Source organism: Chroicocephalus ridibundus, chromosome 10 (assembly GCF_963924245.1).
Source record: "Chroicocephalus ridibundus chromosome 10, bChrRid1.1, whole genome shotgun sequence".
NCBI classification, from domain to species: domain Eukaryota; kingdom Metazoa; phylum Chordata; class Aves; order Charadriiformes; family Laridae; genus Chroicocephalus; species Chroicocephalus ridibundus.
This window is the reverse complement of record NC_086293.1, coordinates 1,172,387-1,195,000: the sequence shown is the minus strand read 5'-3', so window position 1 is coordinate 1,195,000 and position 22,614 is coordinate 1,172,387. Positions and strand designations below refer to the sequence as shown.

At 43.5% G+C, this 22,614-nt stretch overlaps 1 protein-coding gene across 4 annotated transcripts in view; it reads right to left on the bottom strand.

Annotated features, from left to right (window-relative positions):
- The window catches only part of PHF2 (PHD finger protein 2), a 92,068-nt gene that overhangs the window by 20,423 nt on the left and 49,031 nt on the right, over window positions 1-22,614 (bottom strand). For all 4 annotated transcript variants that reach the window (XM_063347767.1, XM_063347766.1, XM_063347769.1 and 1 more), the window contains 12 exons: window positions 18,662-18,776; window positions 15,566-15,726; window positions 13,121-13,262; window positions 10,152-10,338; window positions 9,432-9,594; window positions 7,899-7,986; window positions 7,195-7,301; window positions 5,948-6,039; window positions 4,592-4,681; window positions 2,898-3,269; window positions 1,843-1,962; window positions 467-585 (listed from right to left, as the gene is read on the bottom strand). In XM_063347767.1, coding sequence (XP_063203837.1) covers window positions 467-585; window positions 1,843-1,962; window positions 2,898-3,269; window positions 4,592-4,681; window positions 5,948-6,039; window positions 7,195-7,301; window positions 7,899-7,986; window positions 9,432-9,594; window positions 10,152-10,338; window positions 13,121-13,262; window positions 15,566-15,726; window positions 18,662-18,776 — 1,756 coding nt within the window. The remainder of the gene's footprint in view (window positions 1-466; window positions 586-1,842; window positions 1,963-2,897; window positions 3,270-4,591; window positions 4,682-5,947; window positions 6,040-7,194; window positions 7,302-7,898; window positions 7,987-9,431; window positions 9,595-10,151; window positions 10,339-13,120; window positions 13,263-15,565; window positions 15,727-18,661; window positions 18,777-22,614) is intronic.

The window sequence follows — 22,614 nt, the reverse complement described above, 5'->3', positions numbered from 1 at the left end:
GACTAGAATAGCCTTGGCTGGCTTCAAATAAACACTATGTTACTTAAAGCTGTCTCGAGGTATACCATGATATGCATAATGCAGACGCAGCGTGGAATTTTGGGATGCAGAGTTCATTTAACAGTTTCTTAAAAATGTACCCTGAGCAGGACCTGCACAAAACCCGCTTAACGTAACTCCGCTAGTAAGAACCCAAGTGCCAAAACACGCGACACTGCCTGAATAGTGAGGACACTGTTCTCAAGCAAACTACCAGCCTCAAAGACAGGTCACCGCTGTTATGGCCACCTGTGCTGGGCTCTAGGTAAAAGCAAGTTCTGGAACGAAGAACTTTTTGCTGAAGTGCATTTTCTACATTGACCAGAAAGGCAGATTTTCACCTTCTTGTATAAAACCCCATAAATAACGACAAGATTTTTTAATCTGCTTTTTTTAATTGACGTGCACTGTCGTATTTTTTACTTACCCAAGCAACTTCTTATTAGAGAAAGAGAATGTAAATTTGTTGTCCTTATTTCCCGATAAAGGTGTCTTTTCCGATTTGTGTTCCTCCTCCATTTTTAGAAGTGAATCAGGTTTACTGTTCTGAAAGGCAAAAGACCCAAACCAAAACAATAAAATTGGCTGAACGAGTTGCTGCTATTTCAGATTCCTAGGTAACCTCAGAGAATCCGCTGATCTACAGACAGTGAAAAGTATGTTCCCCCAAATGAGGTAAGGGATAGGGACTATTCCTTAGACTACGTGGGTTTTAGCTCAGGGACTTGTCCCCGTTCAAGAAGCGCTTCGCCACCAGTTTAAGCAGTGCCTGCCACGAACACAATGCCAAATTTAAATACTGCTCTCTCTAAATCGCCACGGACTGATGTAAAATACAAAGACACACTTTGTGAACCAGAGCCCAGGCTCAGCTCGCTGCTCGTCGGCGTCGTGCCTGTGTGGCTGAGGACAGAATCCAGCACGGTGCCTGTAACCTCCCAAATACAACTGCATTTCATTCCCCGGCTCCACTTGCTTCTTTCACACCTTTAGAGAGCTTGAATTATGAATTTAATAATGTAATATCAAAGTCATTCAGTAAAAAGGAAGCCTTTGATTATTTTTTAAGCTTCACCTTAATCCTTTCCTAAGCTGTACTGGCTGTGGAATTAATTGGTACGTATTGATCTAATCACACTAACTGTGACTTTTTTTAACACAAAAGATTTAGATGTCTCTAATGTTAATGATTCATGATTCTTAGTACTTTCCCCACATGAAAAAGCATGCACTTCTGTTTTGTTTTGGGGAATTTGCTTGCACCTTTGCCATTAGAAGTTCACAAAGCGGGCAAAATTCCGACGGCTATTTCTGTGAGAAAGCCTAGTGTCACCTCATTTTAAATGGTACCTGGAGAAAAAAACGTATCATTCTATGAATGAATTTTACTCACCCTCTATTAGCCCTCCAGGAAGGCAAGCTTTTAACTCCTATGGCATAATTCAGATTTCATTAACTCTACTTTTATGCCGTCGTTAGTTATTGACTTCTCTGGAACTACTCCAGACTCAAAGTAGTACAACTACGTTAAAGTAAGAATCACAAAAGTGATCAGCGCCAAAAAATCTCACTATTAACAGTGTTCCCACTGGACTCAACAAAGATGAAGACAAACAATTCGGCACGTGCTTTTGAAGAATCTACCCCCCCCCCTCCTTTAACAGTGATTACTTGATTATTTTCTGCTGAAATTTTTTCTCTGAGAACTGAAAATTAGTGCCCTCGTGCCCTCTGCACATTTCTCCACCCTTGACTTATCACCATGTGGCAGAACCAGCAGCAGAATTTAACAGGAGACATTACCTTATATTTCCATTTGGCTTCTGTTTTGCTTTTATTTTGCTCTCGAACTTCAAATTTCTCCACCTCATTCTGCTTACTAGCAGTTTCCTTATTGGGAACACTTAAAACATTCTTTGCGGCCTGGGGAAAAAGTCAGCATGTACTCTTAATGAGGACGGAGGGCCGGCATGTTACAGAAAGGTATTTTTTATCTGGAATATAACATGATATATTTTTGAAAACTCCTCTTCTGATTCCTTCTTTTCGAACCCGAATGTGAGATTCGATGACATGACTGCTGCTTCAGAGAACGCAGACGACTGGCTGCATTTCTCCTGGATACACCAACATACAAAATGAATGTAAAAACACGCTAATCTCCCTGCCTGTCGCTCCGTGGGCAGGTGTCGCAAACCGCATACCAACTGCCGGGAAATTCAGAAGCACTTTAGAAAAGACTTATGGATACTTCATACCAAACAGTGTACAATACATTGCTCTGCCAGTGCCTCAATGAAATCCCGGCCCCTACTGAAGTCAGCAGCAAAATTCACGTCGAATTAAAGGACATCAAAATGAAACTTGTCCTACAGGGGCAAAAATGGAAGCAAACTATTGTTTTATCTTCGTTCACTCATTCTAGAGCAAAATCTCATGCAAATAAGATGCTTTAGAATGAGTTCCTTCACCTTCGATAACTATTATGGAAATGCACCCAAGAGCGCTAATAACACTTATAAGAAGAATGTAATAGTTCAAGAGGCAAAAAAAAGTGCCATTTTTAATGCTCATCTCGCCTCAGTTTGGGCAGGGCACTGGCAGTAGTTTGCCAGACCCGGCGTGAATCAATAGGTTTCTCGAAGGCTCCACATCAAATGATTAACCAAGCAAACAGTGAGATCAAACCAAGTCAGGTAAGAAAAGGGCGATAAGCTAGCAATTACAAAACTTTCATTTACTTCAGTGGAGACAGGCTTTTCCACTGTGTTGCTTAAATTATTTTTTTCACGAGACCCAAGGAGTGATTTTATCCCTATTATGGCAAGAGAACAGGGAGAGGTTAAAATATGACCCACCTTCCCCTTCTTTGGCGTCTCGATCTTTGTCAAAGCCTCCTTTGTGTGTGCCTCCAGCAAGTCGAGATTCGGGATGGCTGGCGGTGGACTCTCCTTTGCCTTCTTTCCTTTCTTTTTTCCTTCTCCCTTGACTTTTGGTGTTTTGGGAGGCTTAGGGGGTTTGGGTGGCTTGGGAGGTTTGGGGGGTTTGGATGGCTTCAGTTGTTTGGGGGTTTTCACAGTTTTGGGAGTCTTTTTTTTAGGGAGCTTTTCTACAGGCGGGGGCGGAGGCGTCACTTGGACGGGTGATGGTGCCTCCTCCTTCTCCACAGGACAGATCTCCTCAGCATTCGTGTTGGCACTCGTGTCTGCTTTGCTGGCTTTCGAAGCATTCTGGAGTTTAGCACAAAATGGGAAAGCATTCAGACCCATCCGTCTCACGTTAGATATTCCCCTGCCACCCTTCCTTCCTCGGGGAAACAAAGCCCAAAGATCCCCCCCCCTCAGTAAAGGGGTAACTGCATTCACGGTGGGGCTGTGAGGCTGGCCAGGGAACGAAGACCCATCACACGCCACAGTAACGCTCTGCTCACCACTAATTCCCACCCCCACGTTGCTCAGGCACAGCTTTCGCCTGGAGAAACTCCAGTGGCTCCATAAGGAACGTAACTCTCACCAGGTTGTATCGTCAGGTAGGACTGTTAAATGGACTGCCCACACAAACAAACGTATAAAATGAATGGCCTTTTGTTTAAAATGCTAATCAGCTTGAGCACAAACCATTTCCATTTAACTCAGATGTGATAAATGCAGCAGAATCGTGTTCCATGCCCTCAGGAAAAGTAAGCAGTAAAATAGCTGCCCAATTAAAATTAACACTATATGACTAATTAACAAGAAATTATTTTCTGCTTAACTTGCCATTTTGACAATCAGAAAACGTAAAACTACATCAAAGAGGATAAAAGGACAAGATAGATTTCAATTTTCAGGTCTTTGGGTATAGTTAGAAAAGGGGTAGAATGTAACGCAATGTCTTCTTAAAACAACTGAACTAGCCATTGTCACCTTGCACTGTCACAGGTCACCACTGAGTGGAATACGATACCGGACTTAATGGATGATACCTCCAGGAAACCTACTTTTTGGGGGTCTTTTGGGGTTTTTGGGGGGGGGAGGGTGTGTATAATTATTATCGCATTTGCTATAGTAACTCTGCCTAGAAGCCAGCCAAGAGCAAGGCTTTCTATCGGTACGACGCAGAGAATAATAGTCCCAAGCCCAGACAATGTCATAGACAAGACCAATGAACATAAGGAAAAGAAGATACTACCCAGGGAACACAATCACAGGGACGGCAAAAGTGTTCTTTGAATTCTATCATATTTTTGGGTAGGGAGTAGCTAAAGTGAGAGAGAAAATAAGGACGGAGAGGGGAGCGTGGCCCGCCCAGCTAGGAGAGGGTGGAGGAGGAAGGACGTAGGACAGGCAGACACAGCGTAAAGCCAAGGAGAAAGCAAAGAGGAGCCCAGAATACGCGTTGAGGCAGCCACAGACAAGAGTCTTGAGCAGTCCCCCTACCCTGAAACCTCACGTTGAATTCTTTTAATGAAGAAAGAGGGGAAAAAAGATTCATTTAGTTCAAGTCATCCATCTTATAGCCTAGATTATTAACAGACCCACAATATAGTTAATGTTATGAAAAGAGCACAAACCTCACTTAATCTTATCTCTTTGGCAAGGTCCTTGATAAGTTGTGCTGGTTTGAAGTTTTCTGGTAGCTCATCTTCATGCTCTGCTAAAGCCTAAAACAGAACAAAGCCGCTGTTTCTGTGCGTGGTTTTTTGCAAAAATATATTAAAAAAACCTCATTAAGTGAAAGATCAATATTTTTCCTATGTACTGAAATCAATACTGTAGTCCAAATAAGGAATAAAATATACTTTTTTTTCCCCCCTCCTGGATGTTATTGTAAATAGTTGGTTTTTTTTCAGATATTCCTGCTTTTTCACAACTGTAACATCACTTTGCTCATCCCCTTATATGAGATTCTGGGTGAAGTTCCTTTTCCACATCTACAAGGAGAGATTGTCTCTGTCTTCAAGGAGCGCAACAGGCACATACCTTGTCAGCAGAGTGGTTTGGGAGCTCCCTGACGGGACTGACAACATTTGCATTCACAGGCCCTGTTATAATATTCAAAGTTCAACTTTACCTAAATGCCAACACAGTCTCATTTCCTTTGACTCACTACTTCTCATCTGCACAGCAAGTGGAAAAATAAACAGGGTGACACGGAGAAGAGAGCTTCCAGACCAGCCAGTCCTTCTGCAGGAAACCAGGGAGCAATTCCAAATCCAGGCTCAAGCACTGGCTTTTTGCAGTAGGGAGCAGCCAAGTCCCTGACTACATCTAAATGTGGGACAGCCACCTAACTCACCTAACTGTGTATGCAACATCGTGTACTCAGATGCTCATCCCTCCTTCAAACGTTTTAAAATCCTAAAGCTGCTAGTTCCCCTGTTCTCATTTTATGACTGAATGGCCTGTCTCCTGCAGAGAATTCCCCCAAACTGTAGCAGTAGCGCGTGCAAGAATAACACTTGTGAAACGACTGCAGCAGGAAATTCAGGCTGCAAATCCCTTTAAGCCTTCTCTCCAACCAAGATGTATTTCCTGGCTCAATTAATGTGTTGATTTGCAGGAACTTGTGCACACAAAAATGCAGGAGTTATTCTAGGCCTCGCTCGCATACCCAACCTCTGCTTAATTGATTTGGCACATGAAAATGCTCAGAGCCAGGGAGAACATTCATTCAGTACCCTCTCGGCTGTGTGCAGAATTGAGTTTTTTAGAGCTCCGGTGTTAGCTTTTTCCTCGCTGACTCCCCATGTGGCACTATGAAATCCCAGCTATTGCCCTCCTTCCCCGTTCTCCCAGTCCCTTCTCTTTGCGATTTCAGAATTAGCTGTTGTGCTACGGAGATATTATTTGTTCTAGCATTTGCCCTCTGTTCCAGTGACTGACAAACCTGGGGAACACACAATACTAAAACAGGCTGCTTCTCCTACCTGTTTTTTAGTCCATGATCTGAAAGCACCATTGAGAATTTTTGCTCCTTGGAGTAAATGAGCAGGAGGTTGCTGCCCAGCTTTATGCAAACCTAAGGAGAGGAAAAAAGCAATGCCATTCAAACGGCGCTCACTGAAGTCGTTTTACATAAAGCCTTTAATTTGAAAAAGTTTAACTGTGAAAGCTGACTCTTTGAAAGTCGGTCACCACAAATGAATCCCTGTTATAACTTGAAGGTAATAAGGAGTATATTTACTGTGTCATAAATCCAACTCAGCCTTCCTACACTGTGCTCCTGTAAGTTATGTCTACACTGGCAATCCTTCCGGTTCCTTTCTTGGTCCCATACTCAAGCTAGCTTCCACGTTCATACATCCTAGGCTGTGGGAATAAAAAGGTACCATCAGCGGTTCTTTTATTCTGACTGAAAAAGCAAGTACCGATTATGTGGAAACAAAGGTTCTACTGGGCAAAGCATTTCACTTCTGCCTGAGCACATGCTTGCCTAAACCTTTTCCCTCATTCCAGTTTTTGTTCAGAGTCGGTCACAAGGGGCCCCTTCCTGGTGACACTCAGAGGGACCCCTCACCTTGCTTATTAATTAGACACATTTTTCTCATTATAAAAGGATCTGGTGGGTGTCTCTAGACACGTTCTGTAATAGGCGAAATAGCGGCAAAGAGCAAAGCGAGACCGAACCTGTAAAGAACATGCACACATAGATGTTTGGATCAACTCTGAAGGAATCTGATCTGGAAGATTTTGAATTTCACAGAAAACTTTGCTTTAATTCCCAGTGCTCCCGCTGGCCACATCTTTGACGTTCCTGTGGCCCCGTATACATGCGACCTGCCCACGTACTTCGAGTGGGATCAGCAGAATGATGGGAGAAGGAAGTGCGACTCTGTGCCTTGGGCTGACAGAGCGTGTAGTTCATTAGGTTAAAACAGGGAACGAATCCAGACTTGACAGGCAACTAAAAACTAAAAAAAAATGTTACAACACTATTTGCCTCTCAGGCAACTTAAATACTGTTTATAAAGCAACCTCCTCTTACGCATAGGTAAGAGGGACAGTTAAGGTCCTTCCTAGAGCGAGACGGCAGGATGTTAAGGAGAGAGCTGGAACAAGACTGATTTTGGCCACCTGTCCGTCTTCTACGTGACACATCAGCAGAAATTAAGAGTAACTATTTTAAGGCCCCCAAAGCTAAGGAGTTGAAGCAGGCAAAGAAACGCCGTTTTACCTTTGAACGTCTCTAGTAGATGCTTTCCCATATACCAACATGCAGTTTCGAAGTTTGGAAACTGGGTCAGACTGACAATTTTCAACCGTCTTTCTACTTCGTATGCCCTGCAATACAAAGCCACATGAACTTAAAGCATAGCAGGTCACAAGTACGTCGCACAGCGACAAGCACCGCTCATAAATGCCCGAGGTTCATTTTGCAGTGCCTCATTTCTTTGTGCTGCTACTACATATTCTGGCATCAGACCAAAAGCGGAACACAAAAATAACACTAGTAAGGAACTCTGCGGTAGAGATGTAAGACAGTTTTATTGCATTATTTGTCCAGCCTCAGTAAAGCATTGTCTTACACTGGGCAAAAAACCCAGCTGAGCAGATGGGAGCTTATCCAGAAGGCGAACGGCATGTTCTAGGGTAAAACTCCGGAGAGTTTCTAACAGTTCTTCCTTCAGGACTCAGCCACATCAACCCAAGCACCTCACATATCCTTCCATGCGCTATGCAATAGGCGTAAAGACAGCTTGGAATAACTCAGCACGGGAGAATGCGGTCGAAGGGGACAAATGTGGGTACACTTTCCAAACTTGCCCAGCAGAGCTACATCAACTTTATTGTAAATGTAGGTTAATTAATAGGAGAGAAGACGGCCAATTTATCAAACGCGGAGCCTCTTCCTAACTTTACATTTTAAAGACAGATTACCTCATCTGCATTTCAACACTTAGACTGTGTAGAAAATGTCCTGCAAAGGCCAGGCAGTCTACAGGTGTTAGAGTTGCATAAATCCAACCTGAAAGAGAAAGAGAAGAGTCCTGAGGATAAAGACTGGAATCACAGTAATGAAGACTTTATTCACAACACGATGTTTATACTTCACTTAGCAATTTACTTCCTAGGTACCGATACAGCTCTTCAGCCCAAGTCAGGACCAGAACTGCCTACACTTTGAACAAAGTTGCATCTGGCCCCTCGTTTGTTTTGCACAATAAAGGCCCAGCCCGGGAAGGTGCCATTGCCTCTGACTCCCAATCCCAGGGCTACTTTCAGCGGTGGCAGACAGTGCAAAGGGACATCCTGCTCGCGCTGACATTACTTCCTTGTTTCTGTGAACAGCAGCAGCAGCTACAGTGGCACATTAGAAAGCAGTACCTGCTTCCTCATCACCACGAAATCCGTGACAGCTCCTGACATTGACTTTATTGTAGTGCCAGGAACAGGTGTTTTCCAAACACTTATTTTCATACAAAAATCTACTTGAATTAGTCAATCTCTATAAATTATTCCACCATCTGCTCCACATATGGTCATGAGAGAAGTACCTACTTCCCACTTTTTACAGTCAAAGTAAAATTTAAGTGCAAGACCTACTCACACGCAGAAAAATGGCACTACTGGACGCTGCCCCCAAAATCCAAGTACCAGTGCTGTTACTCACACTGCCTGGAAACCTCAGCTCAGACTATGGATCGAGTGGGCAGTGCACCATTTAAAGGCACACAGAGGGAGAGAAAATCCCTCTCAGGGATTTTGAGGTAACAGGGAGGGCTGGAAACAATGCAAATGAGGAAATAATTGTTCATGGTGAGAGGACGGTGAGGGACAGGGGCAGGAGTAGAACTGTGTTCACCTAAAACTCTGTGCTATCTGCTGATCAACTCCCTGTCCTTACGAAGATCCTACCAGGAACTGAGAAACACAAAATCCACCATCCCTAACCTGCAATGAAAGCCTGAGTCTATCAAGTGACCCGTAAAAACCTGTGACACCCAGTCTTCAGCCTCACGTGAAACGATAAATGCACACTCACACTCCTGCAGGCACCTATAGTTCCTTAGTGTCACAGGGAATCAATGACTATGAAAAGGATTTTGTGGGGAGCGATGGTCAGCAAGTAATTCAACATGAATTCTCTGTTAGATGGCAAAAATCACCTACGTCATGCCTGGGTATAGAGAGAGAACTCGTGAGTTATTGCAACCCAGCCAGACCAGGAGTGGAACACTCTACCTACTGGTTGTATTTTTAAGAGGGTGCTAAAATATTGACAGAAAGCAGTAAAAGTTCAGGTTTGGTTTGGGGTTTTTTTGCAAACATATGCAATTACACTTCTACTGAGAATTAGACTTCACACTTTGTCAGAGAAAGCGGTCAAGTCACATCCCTTTGGCATTTTGGACGCGCTATTTCAGCAGCTCTAAAAAGAGCAGGAAAGCTCACCTGCAACAGCCTGCTCACCTGATGGAATGAAGAGCGTCTGTCCTTGTTTAACTGTGCACTTGTAACATTTATCTACTTGGTCTGCAAAAAACATCTCACTGTGGTTTGCTGCCGATTGCCAGCGTTCATAAAGAGAAATATTTGCAGAGGCCGGTTTGATGAGATAAAATATCTTTTCTCCCTGAATTAGAACAATATAAAATTAGCAACGAGCAGCCAAACCATGCACTGCTGCGCTGGCACAGAGTCATGCGCACACACACACAAATATTTATCTAAAGAAATATATAGCATTATATATTTTAATGCTATTGAAGTAAAATTTACTTGTCGGCTTTGTCCAGAGTGGCTGAAACAATTAAATCACTAGCTGACCACATTTTCTCAGACTTGTGGGACTGATGTTGCAAAAAGTTTACAGCGCCAGATTCCGTTATCCTGCAAAAGCAGGACGTAATATCTTTCAGGTCTTCGGTGATTCATGTGCAAAAGGCATGAAACAAATATTAAAATCCGAATACAGTGAAAGCACACAGACAACTTCCTCTCTCAGCAGACCCTGGCACCGCTGAGAGCGTACCCACTTACAGCAGTTAAGGCTCTGCCTATTTCTTACGGATACAACAGGACCGTGGGGAAAAAAACCCGAGACCTGTATTTTTGAGAGAATTTTAGAATGGTCTTTGCATGTAAAATTTAGTTCATTACCAGATACACTGCAAAAACACGACCCCTCACCTTCAGCACATGGTACCACGCAGAAGCTCCTCCCGAATCTATGTGGAAATCTGTGTAGCTGTCCTTCACGCAGATCAGGCAGTACTTGGTAACTTTGGGTTTAGCCAGAAGAGCATCATCAGGCCAATAGTTTTCCACCCAGGACAACTTCTTAACTATATCTGGAGGCTCTACAAAACTGGACATCCTTTACAGAGAGAATTGAAAAGAAACACGCATCCTTTTAAAAAAAGCGCACAAGGACTCCGACAGAACGAAAAGCGGCTCTCGTACTTGCTTGGCAATCTGAAGCAGCTCCTTACACGTCAGCAGAACTGCTCTTCATTCAGAAAAACTGCGAAAACTGTTTACAGACCGAGATTTAAAGCTTTTTAAGTACGATGACTTAGCAATGATCCTTCGACTTCTTTCAGTAGAGCTATTTATGATCAAGCACATGCTGTTTATATTTTTCCCGTCCCTGCCTCTTGCTATGTAGGCGCAGTTATCAAAAGCGCTGTTATCACAGCCACTTTTCCAGCCCCCTTCAGAGGAGAAAGTGAAAGGTGTGCTCTCTTACATAAACGGTCTGGCAAATCTTAAAAGTCTGCAAGTTAAGCTTAGTATTAAAAATCCTAACAACAATATCATTAATACTTAAGGACTAAGTCAGTCTCGGTTCTGATGCTGAAAATCGCGGTGATCTTTTCATTTGGACTGACTAAATTACATTAAAAGCTCAGAAGAAGGAAATAGTCTAATTTGGGTTGATAATGTGAATATATTTAAAATAAAACATATATAACATTTATTTACATGATTTATACAAATCAATATATTTATTTACATTCTGCGTAGATTTATGTTGTATATATTTTTTTATATAGTATTTCTATATTAAATATATAACAGATGTTATTAATCACAGCTAAGACAATGCAGTGGCATGATAAACAGCTATTAGAAGTGCCTCACCCCAGAATGTGCTAAATTTTGTATTTAAATTGTCCAAAATTTGGACCAATACTTGCAGGGGGTGGAGGTTCACTGTCGGACACTCTAAAGTACCACGTCAGTAAGAGTATCTGCACTTCAAACTAAAATTAAATGCTCCCATGTGTCATTTATGCTCACTGTCAAACACTGATAACAATAGCTCCCTTTAAAATGGCAGGGAAAGATGGAGCACTGCATTCAATTAAAGTGTCACTGTCTATGTTAAGAAATAAAATATTTGCTAGTTAATGTCTAAATTAGCAGCATATGAGTGACAGCTCCAGCAGTCCTTCAGAACAAAAGACCTCCCGTTATTCTGGGATAATGGCAGAAAGCTAAAAAAAATCTCAGCTGAAGATACTGGTAATCTTTGAAGCCTGTAATTACTCGAGATGCTTTCTGCAGAAATGGGTGTGCACCACTAAAACACTAACTACAGGGCTAAAGGTAATGGCTTTTAAAAAAATGAGCTTGTAATTATTCATCAGCCTTCTTTTTTAAGGCTACATTAAGTCTTCTTGCTAAAATGGAATGCTCCCCAAAACAACCATTCTTTATTTTTATGTTGACACTCATCATCATCTTGAGTAGCGTTTGTATGTACACGGGAATCTTTTCCTTCTCTGAGTTCTCTGGAAGTACTAGCTACCCAGGACTACAACAACCGTAGAAACGATCTGCACAGTTGCGTGAAGTTCCACACATTATAGATGCATCTGCCTACTTCTGGAATAAAAGCACAGCTCAGGTGATGAATACAGCTATATAAGGCACAAAGCGGTAACTTGAACGCTTAGGCACTTACATCGGCTAATTATCCTATATATGAAACGTACCATAAAGCATGAGGAGGGCAGTAGGCTTCCTGTCCTTGAGGGTGGGTGATACCCACATCGCCAGCACCATCGCCTCTGGCTCACTGCATCGCTAAAGCACCTCAGAGTGAAATTCCCAGCTGACCTGCACTGTCACCCCCCCCAGCTTTCCATCAAGAAGTCAGCATCACTCTAGTTCCGAACTGCTGTCATACAGAGCACTGGTTAACTCGCAAAAGCACTGAAACTACAACTATGACACGTGGTATTTATAGAAATTTCAAACTTGGCCTCATCCAAGGACATCCAGTGACATGTGACACTATACCTAGAGCCACACCCCATCTATTTACTTACTCGTTAAATGAAGGATTTCAGAAAGTAATATATGATGCACTCAAATCTGCGCTATACATCTCTACAACCCATTTAAAAAAGAATGCTCCAAGGAGGTCACCATGTTTTTAGATCACCTGAAGCTGGAGGAAAGGCTGTCGCTGCCTTGTATCCATCAGGATTGCCACCTCACCAGAAAAATAACACAGAATATTAAAAGATATGACTCCTTAATGTCTATGTTCTCCCAGAAACCCACATACAGTTTTATTGTACCTCTGTGGTCACCTCCGTCCTCCTTTCTTTGGTCTTACCGGTATTTGTCAGGCTGTATCTAAGTACCTCAGATCGCACCAGGAACATACCTCATTATCACTCGCTATCAGGACAGGGCACAGAATTCGCTCCTGGAGCACCAAGTGATGCTCTAGTTACGCATCACTAATATCTAGTTGCAATGGATCAACTATACCTAGACTACCAGAGTTGAAATAGAACTGAAAGGTGCCAAAATGTTCTGCTCTAATCTGTGAACGCTGACGGCAGATGACTGCTGGCGATACGCCGGTGTGCATTACCAGGACAAACGCTGTCCCGTTCAGTCCGCTCTGTGCCATTCTCCTCATACAGCAAACAGCACCTTCATTTCTGTGCTTGGCCTGACCCGGCTGCACTTGGAGGGCGGAGTGGAGAGTCAGAGCGACAAGAAGCCACCACCCCACGCTCAATGCAGCACCTCCTGAAGAGGGAACCAGCGCAGAGGGCAGAGGCTGTTAAAACTCCCCCGGCCGAAGCCCACCGTGTGTCCCGGACACCGCGCGGTGCCGCAGGCTGGGCTCTTACCTGGTGTCTGAGAACTCCAGGTTGGTCACGTTGAGGACCCTTTTCCTGTTCGTACTGTAGTAGTAATCCACAAATTCCTTGAGCTTCATCTTGCAGTCTTTCTGTTTGGTGACATCGGTGACATCAACACTCCTCTCTGGTCCTAAAAATTAATTCAACGAAAAAGAGAGACTGAAGGACAGCCTGACTCGCCCCATTTTGTATGCTTGGGGGTGAGTTAACATTTCCAGAAACATCGCAATCTTTTGATTTTCTGATCTTCTTAGCCTTTGTACCCCTGTTGTTCATGCACGTACACACATATACGTGTATGTATAAAAGACATGTATATACATAAAATGTATACGCATAAAATGGTGCTTCTGTATTCATCCCCTTGACACAATTATTACTGTAGTTTTTTATCTTTAAAGGATGAATGTTATTTTGAGTCTATTAATTTCACTATGGATTTCATTTGCATGGTGAAAATCATATGCAAATACCCGTTCATTCCCAGAGTAAGCCCTACCCACCACCCTGTAAAAGTCCTGTGATTGTAGACAGAGCGTAATACCGTACAGGATACCTTGTCAAACTGATTTTCCAAAATTCTAAGTTCTCTTAACGCTCGATTCTAAACTTTTGCTTACAAAATCTATAATCGAGGATGAGTTTTGCAGGAAATTTCCCCTTTTTTAACAGGATATTTCAGGTGCGCCACAAAAAAAATTGACTGTTATTTTACCCAAAATTACACCTATCAAAAATCCATCCCCTCTGTATTGGAGTACAGAGAATAAGCTGCTAGTACTTACACATTTCCTCTGATGCACCTTGTTGGATACAAATCTCCACTGTTAATACTAATGGTATTAGTCAATTAGTGGAATGTAACACTGGGCACGTCAGAGCACACACGGAGAAAGTCAGAGCTTTGAAGAGTGCCCATTCCTAAGCACACCCTCTTATCCTTTCTGCAAGAACAGCATCTCTCTGGTCTTTCTTCCCTCCAATTTTAATTGGCCTTATTTTTCCTCCCTCAGCATTTCATTCACAGCTTTTTTCACATTAGGCGAGGAAAAAAAATCAATTTGTTTTTTCATGAGATGCCAGAACAGTAATGACGTATTTGGCAGTCTTAGCTGTGGTGTTTTGTCCTCTGCTACTTACTTGAGATTGTTTCTAAAAGACTTTCTAGTTCCAATGTAATAAACTACAAAACGGCGAGGTAAATCCCTGCCTGGGAAATCCCGTTCAAGCGAACTAACCCCACGGAGGTTAGACCAGCGCATATTTGTTCCGTTCACTTTCAAATCTGGTGCCAGCTCCAGACCAAACAACCCCTGTTCTTCCCTCCAGCTTGTCACTAAGTGTTTTGTTGGTAAGGTAGGTTATTTCAGCTAAAGGCTGAGAGAAAGCCAGCAGATGCCTACGGAGCACCTAGGTCATACAAGAACATCTGCTAAGTGTAGCAGATGAGCAAGGAAAATATGTTTCCCGTAAAAGCAAGGGGATAGAGAGAACAATAAAATTGGGAGTCTTGGATTCTCCTTTATTCATAGTTAGCTCACTGCACACAATCACTACAAAAGCAACAGACACAGTCAAGAACACCAGTGGCTGGTGATAGCACCCTCCAGTTTGGGGAACAGGTCGATGGCCTGGTAAGGAGAGCGCAGGAGGAGGGGGTGGTTAGCACACTATACAAGGAGATAAAAGGGACCCTGAAACACAAACAGATACACTGGAGCTGGAGTCATGGCTCCAAAAGGACGATGCCTTGACAAAAGACTGGAAGGAGAGAGAATCGGACAGAAAGTGACACAGAGGAGGGATGGAGCGAGAGAGGACAAGATCACACATGCTAAAGGAAGAGGGATGTGGAAACAAGAGAAGCGACTTCAGAGCACTTCCATGGCTCCTGGCCAACGTGTGTTTTCCAAGGTGGGATGACGTGATGACTTGTGAGAAGATGCAGTACAATACTCCGCTCAGGTTAGAGACAGGAGGATGCCAAAATGAACCCAAACGGCCCGCAGCAAAAAAAAAAAACCATCTCTCTCTGACAGCAGTGTTAAAAAATGTACTGTGTTTGCAGGCGGGAGTCTCAGTCTAGCAATTCCTTCAATAGAAAGTGAGATGGCAGCAATCAATTAAGACCTGGCCTGAAGAAACAATTTTTTGATACTACCATGACTGTGTCTTTTCACTCACTGCTACAGAGTACAACGCAGTCTGGCTCAGGCTCACTGGAGAATACACAAGTTGATACAAGAACCACGAGTGAATTAATTGCTAACTACAAGCTGCCACTATGTAACAAATATTGAAGTCAGCATAGCTCAAGACACAGACAATATTTTACAATATATTTTACATTTTTTATACAAATAATATATATATATATTTCAAAAGCAGGTGAGCTCCAAACAGTACAATGCCACCTGCTTGCCAGATACCCACCAACATAGTTTTCAACATCGCTGACGTAGAAGGTGGGTGCGGGTACAGACAAACCCAGGCCGTCCTTCTTTGGGACAAGGATGGGCTCTGAAAAGCCATTTTCTTCCAAATACTCAGTTGTTAGTTGGCTGCCTGGCACTTTCACGACTATATCTTCAGCACTGAAAAAGTAAGCACAGATTCAACGGTGAGATGCTTAGCAACTTCTGCATTTCACTAGTAAAACGAAAAAGTTATGAGTAAGCAATTATATGCAAATTAGGTGCATAAAACGAAAGACAAGAAGCCACATATTGCAAAACACGCAGGGCACGCTAAAATCATCCGGAATCAATTCACTCAAGCCTCATGCACCAACTACTGGAAACTCACAAAATAACAGCTTACGGAGAAAGAACATTTTCCTCCACTATAGGCATCTGTCAAGTTACCAGTGATCAATGTTAAAGAAATTAGTGTTAAATGTTCCGCTCTAAAGAAGGCAAGATTAAAACCGTTACATAATCTCAAATAAATTGTCCGGGAAATACTTTGAAAATCATTTTTAAGTAGTGAAATAAATTGCTTGGGAAATATTCTGCAAATCATTTTGAAGTCGCTGGGGGGGTGTCAGAGGGAGGAAGGAAAGGGCAACTTCACCAGGCGACAGGCCATTTGCACCCACATCTTGCAAGGGAAATTCAAATCTGATCTGTAGATCTTTTCAAGAGTAAAACACTCTGGATTCAGAGTGAGAAGTGACCGTATGTGAACGACCAACAGTCCCAAAAGCACCCTGCCGCCATCTGTAGTTTGTCGGCTGGGCTCTGATAACTGCCCGGCAGACCAGGGCCATGGCTGCTGGCGGGGGGAAACAGCAAAACCTTGAGGGTTCACCCCAAAAAGCACTACCTCCCCATGCGGGTAAGGCTAACACATGACTGCCCTCTCCTGCAGCAGTTCCGAACTACAGCTCACGTCTTCATAGCTCCCCAAAAAAACAGCGGGAAAGGGGAGGAGGCTGCAAGTGCTGCCATGGCGGCCGGCAGGCTTGGGCCTCACCGCCTTGGCTGCCCCATGAAGCCCAGCCTGCGCAGAGCCCCCGACACCCATCACTGGGGGGACTCCTCTGCCGGCCCCAACACCCATCGCTGGGGGGGCTCCTCCGCCGGCCCCGACACCCATGGCTGGGGGGGCTCCTCCGCCGGCCCCACCATGCAGGGACGCCCTGGCCTGGGGCCTACGCAGGCCACCTCCGTGGGGTTCAGCCCCGGAGAACAAGGTGGCCAGACACAAGGAGGGATAAGCTGTAGTAACCCAGCTGATTTCTGGGTCACTCCAGCCACAGTGCATCGGCAATGGCTCATCCAGAGGCAAATTTCATTAATAATTAATTAAAAGGAGTGTTCCACATTTATGTGAGCACTGGTAGCGTATGCCAGCAACATGCAAAAAACAAGGCTGGAGATAATAATCGTGATTCACCACTAAACCTCTGCACTTACTGTACAGTGCCCATATATATCTCACATACTTGTTCAGATCTGATTTGCTTCTATACGTGCCACAGCAACTTACACATAGTTGTAAAGAGAGATCAGTCCCAGAGCATCTAGTAATGATCGTGAGAAAATGGAGAGTCTGGCACCTACACTGAAGTACCTGAACCACCAATTTTATTATTACTACTACTACTATTGCTACTCTAATGCTATTTTGGTATTAAACATCCAGGAGTGGAATGACATGAACTGTATTTTTTGCCTTTTTGCTCTCTCCACTGTTCCCTTTGATCTGAGCTTCACCAAGGGACTAACCGTGGGATGTAATTCCCTGTCGTGTGCTGGGGATCAGAAATGGTGTTTCTGTCTCTGAACTGAGACCCCCTTTTTCTGTTCTTCACATTCTGACTGACGAGTGTTGGGTTTTGTTCTGTGAACATCTGCAGATTTCATTCATTTTCTTCAGAAGAGAAAATTTCTCAACAAGACTTCGTGTTACTAACAGCGCAAGCGTAGATGTCGGAGGCCTGAATCTCGCAGGCACTCCTTTTGGCTACAGACCCTTCTTTCTCAGGAACTTTAATCGGGCAGCAGGATTTTCTTATGTGCACTTTTATGTAAGAAACAAACAAGAAAACTTGGGGTCCATATTTTTTTTTACAATTTGTAAGCGACTCAGAGCTACTGCATATGTGAGTGCAACCTCAGAAGCCATCCCAGCTTACTGAAATCATCCTGCTTAGGCCTCAAAACTTGATGAAGAAATTAGCTTTGCAACCTGTCAAATTTTTCTGTATACAACAACAACAAAAAAGGCTAAGTCTAGCAGGCCCAAATAAAAATAGCCAAGCAAGAAAAAATATTGCATCCTGAATTCAGTGGAACACATCTGTAATTTCTGCAAACACTTTGCAGAGGTATTTTCAGCCTTTTCCTTAACCAGGATCTGAAATTAAATGTGAAATCAAATTCTCCGTAAAAAGGAAGAAGTTTTGTGTTTACACAAAGTACACTTTACCAGTCTCCAAGGATTCTTCTAAAATAATCAGCCATTAATAATTAAGGATTTATTTGGCTAAGGCCTCTACTGAAGAACCAGAAGAAAATCATCACTCTTACAAATGGCTGTGAAGCAGCCTAATAAAGTGTGGAACATGTCACCTAACAATTAGCACTATTCATTACCCCAAATAAGAGGGCCTTTGTCACTGTAGCAACTGAGGATGTCATTGTTCTTCTTTTCAAGACGGAGACAGACTTCAGCAAAACCATTACTATTTTTGAGAACTGGACAATTCCATGCAATAAATTGGCTAGTTTCTTATGCAAGCGAATGTTGTGGGGGCCAAACGCATTCTTCTTCTTGTCTCCACAAACACCGGCTTCTATGGAAATCCACAGGAACCAGGCTCAACCAAAAGTAGATTTTAATATAGCCGCACAAATATAAAAAAGGAAAGAACCTGGGACATCTGCAGTAATACAGCGCTGGTTTAAACGTCATCGCTCTGTACTATACAATGCTTTCTGCAGGCATCACCATCAGCTTCGTAGGAAACTGGCTACATTGGCTTCACCTCAACAGCCCATCCCTGCGTGCAGCTGAACAACCCACCTTGGAAAAGTACGACTTCGAAGTTCCTTTATGAAGACTTGGCTCCCGTTCTGTACAGGCTTGACCTCTGTCGTCTGTCCAGTATCGTGTTTATGCCAATTTCTTTTCTTTTTCACTGAAAAAGAATGAATTGGAGAGTACCGTATGTTAAGTAGAAGGTAATTATTGAGACGTTTGAAGTAAGGACAAATCTTCATTTCATTTCTTACACGAGCAGAGAAGAGGGAACCCCCACTATGCTGCACTGCAAATTTTAATATTGCTCTCAATTCACCATTAGACAATTATACTGTAGCCTGAAGATCTATTACATACCGAACAGTGTTCGTTTTGTAACATAAGGGCAACCAGACGGATAATTACTGAGCTGCGCAGCTACTGCAGGCTTTATGCAAACACAGGCTCTGGACGTCTTGTACTTGCCAGACTACACACTTAATCCTTATCATAAAACTCTTAGAAAGACACTTTTCTGCCTTCTCAACATGCAGTATAGATCTTTAGGAATATATTTATCATTAATTACCTTCGTCTATCAGTCTGTCCAGCAGTGGCAGATTTGACATCAATTTTGACGGGCTTTGAATTATGCCCTGCACACAGCATGCACGCACATAAAAGGAAAAAGACAAGAAAAAAAAAAAAAAGATGCAAGGGCATCGCAAATGCAATTTTTAGAACTCCTCTTATTCCTAGGTTTTTAAAGGCAAGCCAGGCTTAGGCCTTCAGTTGATGACAGCCGCCTGAAGGCCCCTCGACTGTGCTCCAGCGTGTGAGACACAGGCAAGTTCATCATGGAAAAAGGGTCAGCCGGAATAAGCACAAATAAGTAAGTGAAATGCCAATGCAGTTCTGCCCTGCCTCTTTGACAGACAGATAACGCAGAGCAAGAAAAACTGGTCCAGCTTTTTCCCTTAGTCAGCACTATCCCTCTCAGCTGTTCCCGCTTCCACAGCCTGCCCGGACATGCTCATTTGGGTAGTAAATTGGTTTTGTCCCAAGTGCATATTCATACCATTTCAAGCCTCCGTTTGTAGAATTTTCAAATGTCACAACTTTCTTTTATTTTTTGCCCTTGGTTTAAATAACGAAACTCAGTATTTTACCCCAAAATCAAGACCTCAGGCTTTTCTTACTGTTCAAAACAGCGACGGGAGGAAACAGACTCCTCAGTAACCGCGCACGGACTGCACTCTTTCCTCGCTCTTTCCACGTGTACAGACACACAGAACCGCGTACTTTTTCACTAAGAAAGGAATCTGGAGGTCACAGCTCTAAGACACGAGGTTTGGAAAAAGCTAACTTTGTTTTCCCAGCCACAACCCGGGAATAACTCAAGTAAAGACATCTCCCACCGAATCCATTCCAGGTTTTGCACAAAGCATGTTGGTTTTATTAGTTCCATGCAGCTCTCCAGCCTAGCTGGATATATTCATTAAAGCTGCTAGTTCTTTATCTTAATGACTCTCAGGCTTAGTGTATTAATTCAATGCTCCTGGTAACAAAGGAAACAAGCCCTACATGAATGCCAAACCTTCCTCCTCTCCTTCCCTTTCCGACTGCCTCCTCCCCCTCTCAGAACCAACACTGGGACTTTTCACACAAGTCCCAGTGAAACAGGTGTCGCTTGCCACAGTGAAAATTAAAGAGCTTATCATATTAGCATTTTATTACATTTCAGATAGCATAGAGCGTTGAGAAATAAATGTGGCAAATCAGTGAAAATTAAGAAATTCACTGCAACTCTTCAAAAAGCATTGGGGAGTTATCTCCCTCGGCGCCAAGCTCCAGCAAGCATCCACCTCTGCCATCCACCTCCCCCACCCACCTCTGCCATCCACCTCACACACCCACCTCTCCCATCCGCCTCTCCTACCCATCTCCCACTTCCACCTCTGCCATCCGTCCATCTCTCCCATCCACCTCTCCCACCCATCTCCCACATCCACCTCTCCCATCCACCCACCCCCATCCACCTCCCACATCCACCTCTCCCATCCACCCACCCCCATCCACCTCCCACATCCACCTCTCCCATCCACCCACCTCTCCTACTCATCTCCCGCATCCACCTTGCCCATCCATCCACCCCCATCCACCTCACACACCCACCTCTCCCATCCATCCACCTCTGCCATCCACCTACCTCTCCCATCCGCCTCTCCTACCCATCTCCCACATCCACCTCTGCCATCCATCCACCCCTCCCATCCACCCCTCCCACCCACCTCCCACATCCACCTCTCCCATCCATCCACCCCCATCCACCCACCTCTCCTACCCATCTCCCACATCCACCTCTGCCATCCCTCCATCTCTCCCATCCACCTCTCCCACCCATCTCCCACATCCACCTCTGCCATCCATCCATCTCTCCCATCCACCTCTGCCATCCATCCATCTCTCCCGTCAACCTCTCCCATTCACCTACCTCTCCCACCCACCTCTCCCACCCACCTCTCCCGCAGAGGGCACAAAGACGCCTCCATTGCCAGCACACTCCCAGGAGGTGCCACCTCCTGGACGGCAGCAAGCCAGCTGCTGTAGTCCATTATACTACATCAAACAACTGACATTTGGCCCATTTTCAGCCATTCTCTGCATGTTTCGTCTTTACCGTGAACGCCACAGCAAGGATTCAAGGCCCATTAACATGTGCAACAAATACTAGCTTTGGCCAGAAAGGCCACTTTTTCTTAAATGATTACAGATTTCTTTTTCTGTAGAACTTTCTAGTCCAAATTTGACCGTTGGAAAGTATAACCTGCTCCTTCTACAGAAAACCCTCCGGAGGAAAAAGGGAATGTATTTTTAGGAAAACTGTATCTCAAAATGAGTAATTCTAGACTTCAAAGGTATATTTATATTATTGCAAATGTATTCATGAAGAAGGGATACCTAGAAGCGGCCTCTTGGTTCTCTGTTGATTTATATTAAAGTTTGTAACTACTTAAAAACAGTTTCAGCCTGACTTTGGTTTGCTCGCGTTTATGTAACTTCACCAATTCCAAAGAATTTCTCCCGATTCTCCCTGCTGCAAATGAGACAGCAATCAAACCGAACGTTTCAGATCATGTTATGAAAATGAGTCAAGTCTGCCTAAACAAAGCACTTACATTTTATTTAGATGATGTCAGAAAATTTTGTGTGAATGTGTGTAATTTTTCCCAAAGAGGAGTCCCTACAAATTTCATTAAACCAAAATGGCTTAAAATGTCATATGACAGGAAGCAATCTTCTGAAATAGTAGCCACTAAGCCACATTGGTAAAGTGGAAAAACGTAAGAAGAGGAAAATGATTTTTAAATTTGACATCTGGAAAACATATATTGCGGAATGCGTGCTCCAGAAATACACATATATTTTTAAATCCAGACGAGCTGCATAACAGACAATTGGTGTCTGTGTTTCCCTTTGCTAATCTTGCAATAATTAAATCCTACCAGTGGACTACTGGCTCTGGAACAACACTTACTCATGTATTTCAAAACTGATACTGCTAGATAACTGGTTTTAATGTATATTGTAAGAGTTAATAAAACAAATGAAAGTGATCATCTCCCAGCAGCCCCAGCGCCGTGTAGCGGGACGCCCTGCATACAAATGCCTGACGGAATGAATGCATTAAGCCAAGCTGTTCCTGCCTTCATTTAATCGCTCGTTTAACTTCCCCGGCCTATTGCACTCCGCAAGGAGGGGCTACAGGATAACAGCCTCATTTTTCAACAGGATCCACGATTCTACGAGTTAACGGCGAAAACGGCTACGCGGCTTGAGAACTTGTGATCTTGCACTTCACCAAAACTCAAGGTGAGGTTATCAATAATTAATGTTTAAACGTTCCCGGAATTTTTACACTCGACTATTTCGATGATTGGCCTTGTACATCATTAAACTTTCTGCATTGCATTTGAAGGGAGAAAAGAAAGTGGTGTTGCCGTCCTGCAGAATTA